Source organism: Haliaeetus leucocephalus, unplaced genomic scaffold, assembly GCF_000737465.1.
Source record: "Haliaeetus leucocephalus isolate CR32 unplaced genomic scaffold, Haliaeetus_leucocephalus-4.0 Scaffold217, whole genome shotgun sequence".
NCBI lineage: Eukaryota > Metazoa > Chordata > Aves > Accipitriformes > Accipitridae > Haliaeetus > Haliaeetus leucocephalus.
This window is the reverse complement of record NW_010972653.1, coordinates 6,194,506-6,210,718: the sequence shown is the minus strand read 5'-3', so window position 1 is coordinate 6,210,718 and position 16,213 is coordinate 6,194,506. Positions and strand designations below refer to the sequence as shown.

The following is a 16,213-nucleotide window of genomic DNA, read 5'->3' as shown; positions in this document are numbered from 1 at the left end:
ATAAAACAACAGTAGGTCAGATATGTAGCTGCTGTGATTCACTGAAATATTTTGAATGAAAACTGGAATGAATTTGGTGGGTTTTGTTTGTTTTTTAAGTATCTATCATGTTAAACAGCTCTTGGCGTAGTACAATTTGTAGTGTTTGGTATTGTTCTTCAGTGGGGTCTAAAGACATCACCATCTCTGGAACTCATACTTAAATTTTCTTGCAGTTTCACAAAGGTTGGTGTTTGGGTTTGGGTTTGGTTTTTTTTTTAGTAACTTGTGTAACCATAATTCTGCATCTCTGTTCTGGAACAACTGTACATTTTTGGGTCTGCCCATATTTCACTTCAGTAAGCAAAATGATTGCCTGCTTCCACTTCTTTCTTTGAAAAAGCTTTGCCTAGTGATAAAATGTGTGAAAGATACTTGAGACATATGCAATTTATTTTTTTTCAGCACAGCAGTGAGAAAGTTTATATGGTTGGGAGTGCAATTCATTAACTAAATTATTCAGGAAAACTGAAATTAAATTCCATTTTTAATATTCTGCCTGGGGAAGTGATACTGCTTGTTTCTTCAGCAGTGTCAGAACATACAATAGGTTGAAACTGTTTTAAACTTCTTTAATATTTTAACATAGGAAGAAGATATTGTGTAAATAGTTTCATTTCAGATGCTGCTGTGTATACGTGCTGCTGGTCATCAGCAAAAGAGGGAGGATGTATTTCTGTGGACAAGGGGACAGAATAGGTTGTATGGATGGTGATGGGAGCAACTGGCAAGTAATCTATTAATTACAGAAATAAAATTAACTAACATAATAGTGTTATAATTACAGAAGGTTTCCAGGGCACAGGTTTACCAGGGGACAATCCAATAGTTTACATTTAATTTTTCTCTTTTGTTCTAGGCTCTGGATGTTGACCGAACTGTTCTCTATAAAATGAAGAAATCTGTCAAAGCCATAAACATATCTGGTCTGGGTAAGTACATAATAATTCCTGGTAGTTTATATTGGTGAAATTGGAGGATTTAAACAGTCAGTTGTCTTACTGAATCAGAAAGAGTTATATGGGTAACTCTGAGAAGAGAAAAATTTACATTTTAAATAGCAGTCTTGAACTAGCTGCTTGATGATGAGCTTAGTAAGCATGAATTTTTTCGAGGTAGCTGAAGCTATCTAGCTGGCATACTGCTACCAAGTGGGGAAGCTGTGCTCTCCTCTTTCTACCAGGTCTGGGCTACCTGCTCCTTCTGCCACCCCTGGTGCTTGGCAGATCCCTTGATGAGATTTTTAGCTCATAAAGCTGCATAGGCAGTGAAATCAACTGGGATTAGATGAGCACCTGAAATGGTAAGACACATATATCATCGAGAGCTGAGGGCATGGGAGTGGTGAAATTACTCTCTTTGGCAGCAGTAAGAAACTACATTGGCTCTACTGCTTTGTGAAACCTCACCCTTCTGGTGGCTTCCAGTTATGTACGTTGAGAACTTCATGACAAGAGAGAGCTGATGAGCTGCAAAGTCAGATATTTCTCTTACAACACTGATAAAAATACAAACAACTATTGCTGCATGCGTTTTTATGTGTGCCAATCTCATGGAGTTTTGTGTGTTTATCTTTGAAAAAATAACTGAAGCTTTTGTTTTTGTGGATCAGCAGCATTTTGTAAATAAGCAGCGGCATTTGTTTTTGTGGATAAGAAACAGCATTTTGTTTGCATTTGTTCTCGCTTTGCAGTTCATAGCAATTACAGCTAACAAAACCTATATTATATGCAAAATGGATAGGCCTGGCGACCTTGGAGAGCCACCAATATCTGACAGAACTTGTGGGCCTGTTGGTGTTCAGATACAAGGTTATAACAGGAACTGCTGTTATGGTGTAATTCTTCTTGGCTAATTGAAAAGGAGGTTCCTTCTTGCCTAATGTAATGAAGCTGTTCTCTTTGGATTGTGGAGGGTCCAGTTTAAGATTCATCTGGATCTGTGTCATCTGTTACATATTTACTTGGCACTCTTTCTTCTGTTTGGTTTTTTGTTTGGTTGGTTGGTTTTTTAATTTTTAAGTGCTTGACTATGCCTCATAATCAATGTACTTGTTACAGCATTGTAGCAAATCACTACAGTTTTTACATAAAATCAGTACCTTGCCTAATTTTTTAAATTCATGCTGCCCAATCTTGACAATAAAGGTTTGGAAGTATTTCTCTTCCACCAGTAGAAATATCACTAACCCAGCCACTTGCCAGCCCTTGGGGTTTCTTTAGACAAAACAAAAACTGTGGCCCTGCACTCATAAAAACACAGTTACTGGATTTTTAATATAGGTTCCCTGAATATTAAGTATACATGTTTTGGCTTTCTTTTTTAATGTGTGAATTTAGAAACTGTTATAGAGGATTACATAGTGACTCCAATTTATACATAATTTAGTTTCTTACTTAAAAAAAGCCTCTAAACCCTCAAACAAACCTGGCTTAGATTTCTTTTTTTTTTGATAGATTCCAAACCTTTTGTTTGTAGAGAAACTTTTAAAATCCATCGGGAAGAAAGCACAGGGCAGGGAGAGTATTTTGGAGGGTTCCATGACAAAATACAATTTTGTGTTCTTCAGAAGCACATGTGGAGTACTAACTCAGCTGATAGTATTGCTGCAATAACTACCATCAGCATTCTGGGGAATGTCTCAGAATTGCTGTTGAGCTCCTGGTTTGTTGGCTTTCTTTAATCTGACACATAGACCCAGAAAAACAGTCCCTAGGATGCTGGGGAATAGAATACTCTTGGGGATGCTGTATGGAATAGAAAGCTCTTGTTTCCTAAGGTGAAAAGTCAGCATGGTTCAGCTGCTGATTGCACATCTAACTACAACAATTAATGGTAGCAGCCTTTTCACCTTGTTTTTAGGCAGTGGCAGCCTTCTCTTTTTGCTGCATGAATTGTGCCCTGACCTCTACCCTCACCTGGGTTCAAATACACCAAGCTGGATGCAGGAAGCAGTAAGAATACAGAAAGCAATATGGAAATAATTCACCTTACTGGATAGCTGTGTGAACTACAGGAGTTGCAACCTGCCACATCCGGTCTTTTGCTGTCTGTACCAGTTCGTTCAAAGCTTGTTCAGGTGTGTGTATATCACACAATAGTATTAGTTGAAAATCCTTACTTCATCCTACAGCTCAGGTAGCAAAAGGTTTGGTAAGTGCGCAGCCCCTGCTGCGGATGCTGATGAAAACTAAATACAGTTCAGTGCTAGGGCTTAGTTTTTAAATTGAATGGCTATATGCAAACTATCTTTTACAGGCTGCAAATTTCAGTGCTTAAGATAGAAACTTGTAGAATTAATGCCGTTTGTGTAACTTCAAATCTGCATGCACATTATAACAGTCTTCAGTTACGTGATTTTATACTACTACTCCACAGGGTTTTAGTTTCATGTATTGGAAATTAAAGAAAATTTGTAGCTACTTGAGAAATAAAGTTCTTGAATGGCTGTCCAAATAGGAATATGAACAGACAGGCTTGATTTTAAGTTGGAGCGTGCTACGTTTATTGAACGGGTTGTATAACTAATTCATAGAAATTTGGAGAAAGGGCATTGCATCAAGAATCCTTTGGATATTAAATGTGTTGACATGTACAAATGGGCTTGAAATGAAACCAGATCATTGCTTGTTTGAACAGTTAATCCTCTCCAAATAATCTTCAGGGTTTATGCTGGTCTCATGTGATGACCAAGAAAGGGTCTTTGTTCTTATTAATGCATAACTTGTTTTCTAGGATATGGGTGGTTTTTCCTGACTTCCTCTGAAGTGTCAGAAATTGGCCACAGCTAGAATAAGAACTAGGCAATGTTAACTTTCTCAGGTGCCAACTTGGTGTGCTTTGTCCATATGTGCTCAAGCTTGACATGGTCACTAAGCTTGGGTTCAGAAACACTTTTTGTTTTATTCCATACATCAAATTGACAGGGACTTCTTATGTGTGTCTACAGAAGCAAGTAATCTGGTGTTCTAGGAGTAAATCAGTAGGTCGAAGTAGTTAAGTCTGAGGCCCCTCAGATTTCCTTTGTATTTGAGTTAAGGGAACTTGCTTTAGGCCTAGATTTCATCTCATTCCCTGGGCTGAATAACCCCCCAATATGTGCAGCTCAAAGCTTTCTGAAGGGCAGAAGCATTAGCTGTGTGCTGGATGACTTGCATTGGTGCAGCCCATACAGTGATTCAGAACCTGCTGTCTCTGTTAAGCACTGGACCACTTCTGGGGCAGAGCCTCTGGTTTCATTGTCTCAGAAAGGAATCTAGTTGTTGTGAACCAAAACTGCTTTGAGAACTGAACTGGTCTGTGGTAAATGCAGACTGCTAGGATTTGCTTCTGATTCCCACTGCTGCTCTGAATCGGAGAGTTAACATAGATATGGGTTTTGTCCTCATCTGTAATGTAGTTTGTAGTCCCATTTCCTAAGATGACTTGAGAGTCTTATTTGATCTATTGCCTTCTATTGTAGAGATCCAGAACTCTGCCAACACACTTGATCTCCTCTGTTTCTTTGTTCAGCACACAGTTAAAATTCGAGACCGTTAATAAAAGACTCTAGAAGTTCATTATAGGAGTTGGTAATTGTTATGTGATCTTAGCTATGGTGCAGAAATATTGTGGATCTTTCTAGAGTGGATTCCTGTCAGATGGTTGTCTTGTTTTGATGACACATTGTCCTTTGTACAGCATGTGGATAGATACACGTAAACCAGAATTAGTGAGATACGTCATACTTCTGGCATATCAGCGTTAAAATATGAATAATAAATGTTTATTGTATCAAGTCAACATTTTTAGCGAGAAATCTTCTGAAAAGTTGTGTTTTTTTAAAAAAAAACTCAGTTGTAATTTCAATAACCTTTTATCTACTGATGATATTTTCATGTTTTGCTCTTTTTGAAGCTCACGTGGAAAATGAAGAACAGTATACACAAGCACTGGAGAAATTCGGAGGCAACTGTGTTTGCAGGGATGACCCAGATTTGGGAACAGCGTTTTTAAAATTTTCTGTGTTTACAAAGGAATTAACTGCACTCTTCAAAAATTTGGTAAGAATTACTTAAGAAAAACATGTTGAAATTTTTTAAGGCCATTACAAAGGCTGTATTTGTGAATTATAACAGCTCTTCATGTTGAAGACAATTTGTGTTTTAGCAACCACTGTTCTTAAAAAATTCTTGGCTTAGGAAGATGTCTCATGGCCTAGCCTTTCACCTTGCAAAATTAAAAACTTAAAAAAAACAACCAAACCAACTAAAAAACCACAAAAAAACCCAAACCCCCAAAACAAAAAACAAATTACCACAAAAAACAAATAAACACAACAAAAAATACTCTTCCAACAATTCTCACGCCTAAAAGCTTCCCACAATAAAGTAATTATAACATGTATTATAAAATGCATGTATCAATTTCCTTTGAAATTGTGAAACCAGCAAAACCCAGCTTGGTTTACTCTGTGTTCATGTTGCTTTTACTTTACTTTTTCATGCTTTCTGTTTGTATTTATAAAGGGAGATTTTAGTGTCCCTGGAAGAGAGAGTCTCTTGCTTCTCAGGAAAACAAAATCAAACATAATGCTAAAATGACAGTAGTGTCCACTGGGGACCAATCTTGCAAATGAAGCCAGTAAGGCTTAAAAGCACTCTTCAGTGAGCCAAATGGGATGGGGCCAAATGGAAGAACTGGAGTTTTAATTACGAATGGAAAATTTTCAGCCTCGATTTCACATTAATCAGAGAGCACGAAAAGAGCAGATTCTGACTACATCCTACTAGCTAGAGGTTTCCCATGTCTAAGTAAGTCCCAAATTTACTTGAAACCACAGAACTCTTAAACCAGGAGCTATGAAGGGGAGATGACCCAGATTCCTACAAGCATTTAAAAATCTGTGCCTGCTGAAATCAATGGGATGGAGACACATCAAATGTTTTTGTGAGTCTAGACCATATGTCTGTAGTTTGCAGCCAGCTGGTCATAATCAGTTCTTTGGGGAATGTTTCCAGCTGATGGGATTTAGGGTGGTCCCATTCAGTCCCTGATGCTGTCCTCTCTTTTTACCCAATCGTGATATTGATGAGAGAGAATCTAGCCCCAAATGTATTTATCAACAGTGAAATGTATTTCATATTCATCATATTGATTTGAATATTTCTGGATGTACAATGTTACCTGAGAATAACGTATCAAAAGAGGTATCCTTATTGAGTGTGAGTCAGTCCATTATCCTGAGTCTCCCATACAGAGGTAGACTGCTCATATGGAAGGGGAAATAGAATGGGTCTTCTAATTGATACCTTCTGTTGACTAAAAACCCCTCTCTATCATAAATTAATTGCAATATGGTGACTTCATTAGGCAAATGGATCTGGGAAATGTGATGCTTAGGTGGTTTTAAAAAGCAATCTACTAAAAGCTGCACCCCCTCCCCAGAAAAACCTTTTAATGTATTGCATTTCAAGATGACTTTTAAAAGCTAATAAAAGTTGCTGTTTTACCAAAAATCTTAGCTATTTGTTCTCTTAAACCAGTAATTACTAACTTTGCAAAATGTTTCTGACAAGAATAACTTTTTCCCCCAAAACTGGAAAGGAAAATAAAAACAAAATAAATATCTATAGGAAGTGGGGTGCATATTTTTATTGCTTTTCTTATCCATGTAAGCATTTTGTGTGTCTTCTCCAAGGAATATTTCTAAATCTTTTTTGCAGTGTAATGCTTTTTCACTATCAACTATGTATCTTTGCTTCAGCTTGTATGTATAAGAGGATATGTCATAAGATAGTAGCTAAGTTCTTAGTTTTTCTCAGTTTGTTATTCTGATTTTCTCTATTTTTGAAGCAAATAATAATTTTGCATGTATGTGGTTTTGGGGTTTTTTTGTTTTTTTTTTTACATTGCAATATCACAGGCACCTTCTGTCTTCTTTAATACTGTCTGGTGAAGGACAGGTCTCTGTAAGGTTCTGTTCTTTCCTAATATGCTTCATACTGTTGAGGTTTGAAGTTTTTTGTTTTCTTCTGATTAGCAAAGGAAAACTGAAGAAGTAGAGGAACCTAATGGTCCTTGAATTTGGTGTCTCTGTAGGAAAATAGTTTCCTCCAGGAAGAAGTACGTATGAAAAAGAGATGTAAACTTCATTATTGCTTGAAAATACCATATTTATAAACAAGAATTGTAGAATTATAGAAGAATTATAAAACGAAACTATAGTTTTATGTAACTTTGCGTATTAGAAGTTAATACCACTAGAATAAATTTTTGGTAACTGGTCACTTTGAAAACCTGTTCATAAGTTGGAGGTCTAGTTTTCTAAGAGGTTGCAAGAGTACTGACCAGTGTAAAAAGTCCTATACAGTAGTTGGAAATAATTTGGGGTGCTGTTTTTTTTAATAGTCGTAGCCGTATGTGAAGCAAGCCCTACGCATTCTGACTGTGGTAAAGTATCCAACTCCGAACGCTTTAAGCATGTTGGCAGTTGAAAACACCCCTCTCTTCTAGTGATTCCTTGTAGCACCTGACATATTTTGGTTGTAAATAGTTTCATCAAAAATGTAGTCACGGCCTTACAACCTGCTACTGTTAAAAAAACATTCCGAAAGGTACTCTTTTTAAATAGACCTATCCCTGGTGTTTCATAGGGTGCTGAACTTCCACAGATTTTAGCTGAAATGAGTGGGGAATGTGCAAGGAAGTGAGAGGACGTGTTCAGACTGGAACAGATGCCGAAGCTATTAACACTGGCAAAGCTTTAAGGCTACTGTCAAGTTTTGCTTTGTCATATATTTTGTTTTTCTTTCTAGAAGCTGATGTGTTCTGTCAGCTCTTGGCCTTGGTGGCATTTAGAGCTGTAGCTCTAAAGTGCTTCTGCAGAAAAAATTTGGTTAAACTTGTCTTTAGTAAGGTAAAAGAAAGCCATTATAAAGTTGTTCTACTTTAATAGGGGGTTTAGGTTCTTGTTTTATGTAATATTTTTAAAGGTTTCCCAGAATACTTTTGTGTTTTCGTGGTCTTACCAGGGCATCAATGTTTTAAAATACCTCATTAACAGCTGAAGGTTTTTTCCCCTGGAATCCAATTATTCAACTGTAATCTATTCAAGTTAAAGTTCAGGTCTTGGGTGTTTTATATGTGTTTTGCTATGCTTCTTTTATGTGTGCACTTTTAAATAGTGCATAAAACTAAAAAAAAAACTTTGAAGAACTTTGGTTCTTCACATTTGAAGTGATTCATAAAACACATCTTTAAGAGAAGAAATAAATTGACATTTACAGTATATCAGGTCCTTGTAACTACTAACTTCAGCCTTTCTAACACATTGTTTGGATCAGTTTATGATATGCTGTGCATTTTTTTTTCTCTTGCCATAGCTCCAATATCAAGCTACAAATTTTTCTTCAACTTCTTTTGGATTAGAAATGTTTTTAAGAAGATTGAGCAATCAATATGTCTTTTTTGGTAGTGAACTATCAGAAAATACTAGAGGCATTTTCAGAGGTAACATGGTACCTTTTGTGGCATGTGCAGTATTGCTTCTTGATGGTACCCTCGCTGCTAATTCCTGATAGAATGGTAGCACCCACAGTTCCCTGATAGGTTAGGTCTGTATGGCACTTGCTTATAGTGTAAATTGCTCTGTCTTCCTAGTAAATTTAGTGCCAAGCGATAATGGTGTGAGTCTTAATATGAAAAATGTCAGGACAAGTAAAGGCTCATTGCAACATGTTTGCACTTCAAATATTTTTTCCTTTAAATCCTATTCTTAGATTGCTACACCAAGAAGAAATAAAATCTGTAGTTGCCTGTCATCTCTGTCAGCACTCCTTGAAAAGGGATTTGATCTGTGAGGATGAAGTACCTATTTAACAAATTCCATTTTCTCTGTTTGTTGTTCTTCTATATATTCTCGTCCTTTCTTTTTCATTTATTTAAATTTAAAGCTAATGAAACATGCTGGATTGGGAGGACGGGAATCTGATATTTCCACTCTGTGGAAGGTAGCTGGGAGGAAGAGATTCCATGTGAGAAGTTTTTCTATTAATAATCCTTGGATTTTTAGCCAGTAGAAATGGAAGAACAGTGATAATATTTTTCTGACCATATGTTCTTGTTTTACTTCATTTTTTAAATGTAAGAAGGAGATTTGCTTAAATGTAAAAGGTAACAAATAACAAAACTGAAGGAAATATCTTTTTTGTATTGTATAATGAACTTAAGAAATTTAAGCCCAGAATTTTCTTTCCAGGGTAATAGTTCAGACTAAGGTTTTAAAAGAATATTTGGTGCCTGAACCTTCACAAGCATATTTTATTTAGAAGGACTCATCTTAGTTGAGCATAAAAAACAGCTACAGGTATACATATTTGAGGTTGGAGTATTATATGTGAAGCTTAATGATTTAAGTTGTGGTGTTTCTGTTTTTCACTGGTACACTTGAGGAAATATTGGCTTAACGGTGAGAGGAAAAAAAAATAAGAGTACTGTTTGATTTACGCTTGTAAAGACATAAACCAAGATGTAATAATTCCTCCTTAGTGGCATGGGTTTAGCTACACCTGGAATCTTGTCTTTATTTCTTTGCCAAAAAGATACTGATCCAACTGGAAGAAATTCAGAGGACAGTAACAAAAAATGATCAGGGCTTGAAAAGGCTGGTTTATGAGGAAAGCTTAGAAGAATTGGAAATGTATGGTTGCCTCACAGATAACTGTGATTGTGGAAGAGGAAAATAATAAATTGCATATAAATGGGATCTCACTGTGAAAATATTAGATGAGGTGTCCCAGAGAAAGCAATAGATGCTTACCACTTAGGTGTTTTTAACCTAGGTTAGAAAATGTGCAATTGGAAATTCTCCACCGGCAAGGAAGATGGGCTGGAATAACCTCAAGTCTCTTTCTTCCTTTGCTTTTAAAATTCTTCACTTTATGCTTTTAAGAATACCTTTAAAAATGTATTTCTGGTCATTTTGCGCTTGCACTTCCTAATGGAGACGTTCCCAGCTTGTAGTTTGTGTATCAGTGGTAGTACAGGGGCTGTTCCCAAGTAGTACATGGTGGCTACACTCAGCATCTTGTGCAAAGGCATTTTTCTAGGCAGCTCAGGCAGCTGAGCCAGCAGCTCCATGTGGGCACTTAGTGGTGGTCAGCTCCTGCTTTACTGGAGTCAGTTTTCTTACAGCATAGATGGGTGGTGGGTGATGTCCTACCTCAGCCACCGGCCTGGTGGGATGCAGTTTGTGCTATGGGACATGCCAATGCGCTGCAGGTGGGGCAGGGGGTGAGGACAGCAGAAAGGCAGTGTTTTGTCCTTGCATGTGAGAGGGAGACATGGTGCAAGATGAAAGTTTGTGCTACAAGTCTTTGTTATGTGATTTTCTGAAGTCTTGGGGTTAGATGCCAAGAGGTTAGAGTTCAGACAAACAAACTGCGTCTCATCTATAGCAGATTTCCACTTGCTCCCCGCTCTGTTGATTGGCCTTGTCCTATTAATGCTCACATCACTGGGAAAACTCTTGGACAGTATTAAATCCAATAGTACTTGCCATAAAAAAATGAAAATAACTCAATGATTTGTCAGCAGACAGTACTACTGTCACTTTCACACACCCAAGTTCATTGGTGGGTGAGAAGCCCACAGCCATGTACATGGACTGCATCTAGAATTTAGTAATGGCAATAGGAGTCATATCATACACTGTTCAACTGCCTGAATTTTAATTTAAATTGAAAATGTTTTAAGGTCCGCTCTGTTTATCTGCATGTTAAGAAAAGTATTTAACTTCTGAAATAGTGAAAAGGCGCTTTTTTAAATTTTTATTTTTATTTTTATTTTTATTTTTATTTAGAAAACAAAACCTGTTGAAGTACTGCAGGCACCAGTATCCAGAGCTGTTCTGGAAAAGACTCATTAGAGTAATCAGGAGGGCTGGCAAAAGAACTTCAGTGTTTAGCCATAGGCTCTGAATCCACTTGAAAATCTTCTTTCCCCTTTGCAAATGTTGGCTTGGCTGTTGCCTCTACCATCACTTCTGGCAGCTACATGTTTATTTTTATGTTCTCCCCCCTGCCATTTCTTCTTCTCCTCCTCTGAGCCTTCTCCAACTTGGGAAGTTTTAATTTATTACCCTGTCTCTGTCATCTTACTTTGTTGAAGCTGTCAGGGGAAAACTGTGAGTCTGCCAAAGCAGCAGTGTTAGAAGCAGAAACCAGGTCAACTATTTTTTTTTCTTTTTTTTTAAAAACATGTGGAACTTGCTAGTGTTCCTCTGACACAGGATGACTTTACATTTTGACTATTTTATGTTTTAAAATATTCTTTAAAAAGAAACGTGCACAAAGGTGCAGGAAAGCTTCACAGACATTAGAGGCAGTTGTATACATTTTCGCTCCCTGTATACACACAGAGTAGGAACTGCAGCATGTTAATGCTTCTCTGCATACCAAAAATGGATCTATATTTTTAGGTAGTTCAGTTTAAGCTTCTCAAGAAAGAGGGAAAAAACATGTAAGATCTTTCTTCTGTATATTGCTTGGTGATTTATAAATATGAGCAAGTATGATTCATCTAACTGGGTTAATAATGACAAATTCATACCTTATGTATGTTTACATTTGTTGTAAATAAAATAGGAGCATAGGGAATACAATAGACTGATAGCACACAGAAGGAATTAATTTGAATAGGCAAATATTCTCCAAACTTTTTAAAATAATGTTGGGGTTTTTTTCCTGTTCTTTTTTCTAAAGTTGCTTTGGACTTCAGGCCCCATGACTTGAAATTCTAGGAAACCTCCAGAACTGTTTTGGAGGCTGATTAATGTTTACATGAATATATCAGGGATAATCCTTCAGGGTCTGACATTTTTTCTTTCCTGACATAAGGAAAGAACAGTTGTCTTGAGTCTGCTGTTGAGAAATGCTTTCTGCCTGTTTATCTGGATGTGAGGAATAATTAAATGGAGGCTATGAAAGTATTGATCTTTACGTTAGACATTTGACTGCATCATACTAATAAAATAAAATAATAAAGTAGAAAACTGCATAGAATGTTATCTTAGGTGAGACCTCTTCTGCTTCTCCACCTGGATAGCCATTCTGGATGTGTGTGTCCATAGGTGTATGTGTTCCATCTGTTGTCTTCTAGAAGTTTTTATTTTTTTACCTAAGTTTTGTGTGATTTAAACCTTTTCACTCATCTCCTATATCTACAACATACAATTTTGGTAAACTTGAGCATGGTTATGTTGCTATGCAGATGTTGTAGTACTGCTGAGAACTTACGAGGTGGATGGTTTCCAGCACTGCCAGCTAAGCATGTGTAGATGTTGCTCATTCAGTTTTTATAGAAATTATTTTTTAAAAAAACGCAGAGTTGAAACTTAACTTGTTGATTCTAAAGGGCTGTGGCTGAGTCCTGCAGCTTTTGGGGGAGGAGGAAAAGTAGGGTGGAAGAGGGGAAATGTGATTTGAGTTAAGAGTTTAAAAGACTAGATTTTCTGTATTTCTTCAACCTTCCCATGCAGAGGCAATCTATTTAACCTTTAATATTGATGTATGTTCACTTTGTCTTTGATTACTGGCTGAAACTTCAAGCAAACACAGTAAGGTAGTATCTTTCAAGAGGAAGGGTGGGGGCTTGGGGCCTTTGTTTTAATAGCAGCTGTTAAGTACCACTGGGGATGAGACCCCTGCATCTGTTCTAGTGAGGCCACCAAGTAACTATAGGGTGATAGTGTTTTGTATTTTTCCATTCTGGGGAGGCTGAAGCATCAAAATCGGAAATATTTTTTTCTCGAAGTTTCCATTAGTGTCCTTTCTTCTCTGGGTGGGTTATGCTGAAGGGGACTTTGATGTTCCTGACATTGTTCCTGAAGAAACAGAAGGATTTGTTGCTACATGATGCAAAGTTCTTTCTATGCTTTGAACATTTGAAATCCATCTTCATATATGCATTTCAGCGCTTCTTGAAAAAAACACATTTTAAAAGAACAGCTAACAATAACATCAAAAAAAGAAACCTATCCAAAGGCAACCTTCACCAAACTGCTGCAAAAGTTACTCTGATTTTTTCAATTGTGTGGTTCTAAAATACTCTGGTTTTTACTCTTCAGTGCAGTCCATTTAATCGTTACAGTTTAAACTGTGCCTAAGACATCATGGCCCATACCTTGAACGTTTTCCCTGAATCATAAAGGATTGGACATGAAGTCTTTCTTTTCCTGCTGTATGCTACTAACTCTCTTACTCTTACTGTCTTTCTTCATTCTTCTTCCTTATCAAAATATTATCATACAGATACTTATCTAAAACCATGATTATTTTACTGTTGTCTTCATTTGGAATTATTCTTTTTTCTTCTTTAATTACTTGTTTACTCTTGAATTACTTGAATACTCAAGACCTCATAAAATTCTTATTCCAAAGTTTGTATGAGATAAATAAGGCAGATGTATTACTTTTTAGAAATATAAGGAAAATATTTTAATAGTGGCTTTTTTACAGGCCAGCATTCTTTGTCTTTATAACTTCTGTCAGAGTAAGATGCCATGTATTGTGGGAATAGCAGATACGTTTTATGGAATAGGTCTGAAGAGACTGGAAAGTAAACAAGATTAAAATATAGTGATGAACTTAAAATATATAAGTGGTGAAAAACTGTATGATTGTTTTCATATAATTTAAACAGTGAAATCAGGCAATGTAAATATTAGTGGTCTTACTTTGCAGTCACTTTTGGATGAGATATTTATCATCGGCAGTAATTCTGCAGGTTTCCTGCTGGCTTGGGTTATAGAGTTTCCAGAATAAGTTTAATCAACTTATGCTGCCTCCACCTTTGATTACTGGCTGTACTGATAAACATCTTCATAAAGCAGGGTTAGAAAAATAATATATAAGATTTCCTTGTGAAACTTTCTGAAATGTGTGAATTGAGACAGTGTATGTTCTGTGTTAAAATATATTAAATGTTTTGATGTAATTTTCTTGTTACAGATTCAGAATATGAACAACATAATCACTTTTCCATTGGACAGTTTGCTGAAGGGAGATCTGAAGGGAGTAAAAGGGGTATGTTTATCTTATATATAAAATTATTATTGGTACAATAAATACATTTAGCTAGTGTATTAATCTTATTTGATGGAAGGCATGGGATACTGAAGTAATGTATTAGCTGAATAAACAAGAGGTTTGTTTTTTGGTTGGTTTTGGGGTTTTTTTTTGTGTGAATTGAGTCATCCCTTCTGTTTGTAGTTTCACATACAGCATGCTCTTGACTATGTATACAAAACAACATTTGAGAAGCTTTAAAAGCAGCCCTGAGATATAGAAGATAAGCAGAGAAAGAGGTGTAAAATTTCAGATATTTACTTAGTTGAGGAGGGGGTAGTACTTTATTTAAAAGGATTATTATTAATATATTTATTTAGCATTCTAAACGTACCTGGAACTACAGGGATTATTAATAAAGACAGATTAGACTGCACGAGCATAGGATTTTTCTTAAAAAAGCTGAAATCTGCTTGTGCCCTGAGGATATTTCCTATTTGAAATAATAACAACTTAGGACTCAAATGATGATACGTTTATAATAAATTTCAAAGCCTATAGCCAACAAACTTCTTTGGCTTACACTTTGTTTACTACTGAGTAAACAGGAAGTGACTGGCAGCTATTATTCTAGGACATTGAAGGATGAAGAAAAATGTACATAGGCTAAAAATGGTCTCTGTAAATTACTGGAGGATAAAGAGATTATTTAGTAAGATAGGCTTATTATCTTTGTGTTGCTTGCTTACCACAATTCGCTTCTCTTGTTCTTCTCTATTTCTATGTCAGAATAAATACCTTTATTACAATACAGTCTTGCCCCGTGTTCCTGACTAGAAAATAATCAAATGCTGCTTTAATTAATTTCTTAATTGTCGAAATAACTAGCTGACATGTAAGAATTAGTTCATAATCTGTAGTTGCAAAGTTTTTCCAGTGTCTGACAGTTAACAATATTTTTTTTTTAGCTGGCTAATCTCTTGAACTGCAGCAGAATTTCAACTGCTGCATTTCTAGACATCAGCGAAATAGTTTTACAACTTGTTAAGATGATTTTATCCAAATTGGCTTCTTCAGAGGGAAAAAATAAAGGAATTTGGAATATAAGTAATTCAAAATTCTCACAGAATTAGTTATGTCAAGCCATATGGCCTATACTGTTCCCATTAAGTCAGTGAGAAACTGATTTCTTTAACTTTAGTGGGTTGAATCAAGGCCTTAGCCAAGGCTATACCACAGCCTCATGACAGGCCCTTCTTTCCAGTGGAGACAGAGATGGAATGATGAGAAAATAGCTGATTTGATAAATTGCATAGTGTGCTCTTGGGATGACATGTGGTTATACCTTTTGAGGAGTAAAATGGAGCTGTAAAAAGTATCCTAGAGATACTTTTAAAAACATGAGCGTATTAATTCTGTGTATAAGATTGTTTTTCATACATGCAAGACTGCTTTTACACAATCCTTAGGTGAGCTATTCAAGAGAGAGTGGAGTCCCTTATTCTAGTAGGTGCTGCAGATGGCCAAGGTGTGTCTTCATTGTTAGATCCACAGTATATTTCATGTAAATAACTGTATTTTTTTTCTTTACAGGACCTTAAAAAACCCTTTGATAAAGCTTGGAAGGACTATGAAACAAAAGTGTATGTATCTTTTAAACTTTATTTAAAAGGGAAGTATAACTGACATCTATAAAGGTCATTATTTAATGTTAAGGTACCTGCCAGAAGTCCTAGCTTGGAAGCTGAGCTTTTTTTTTCTTTTTTTTTTTAAAACCTGGAGCTGTGTGAAAATACAATTGCATAGACACAATCAATTCAAATTCTGTAATATACAACTTATTTAATGAGTAAACTGTCGTGTGTGTGTGTTGTGCCATGACAGTTAGTGTCTGGGGTAGACCTCTTTGCTTAATGAAGTTCCAAGTAATGAGCATAATCTCCCAGTGCATGTTCTTCCACTGCATATTCTTCCACTTCAATTGAGAAAGTTTTGCTTTAATTAGGAAAGAAATTTTAAAAAATTTTTATAGTATCCATATTACTACCCTGTAATCTACTACATGTGAAAGTGGACTTCCTTTTCTGCCTTCCTCTATTTTTGGAGGACACTACTGTGTAAAATGAAAA

General features: G+C 36.2%; 1 protein-coding gene across 1 annotated transcript in view; it reads left to right on the top strand.

Moving 5' to 3' along the window:
• The window catches only part of ASAP2 (ArfGAP with SH3 domain, ankyrin repeat and PH domain 2), a 90,719-nt gene that overhangs the window by 22,291 nt on the left and 52,215 nt on the right, over positions 1 to 16,213 (top strand). Inside the window, exons 2-5 of the mRNA XM_010566693.1 lie at positions 899 to 971; positions 4,936 to 5,081; positions 14,028 to 14,102; positions 15,678 to 15,727. Coding sequence (XP_010564995.1) covers positions 899 to 971; positions 4,936 to 5,081; positions 14,028 to 14,102; positions 15,678 to 15,727 — 344 coding nt within the window. The remainder of the gene's footprint in view (positions 1 to 898; positions 972 to 4,935; positions 5,082 to 14,027; positions 14,103 to 15,677; positions 15,728 to 16,213) is intronic.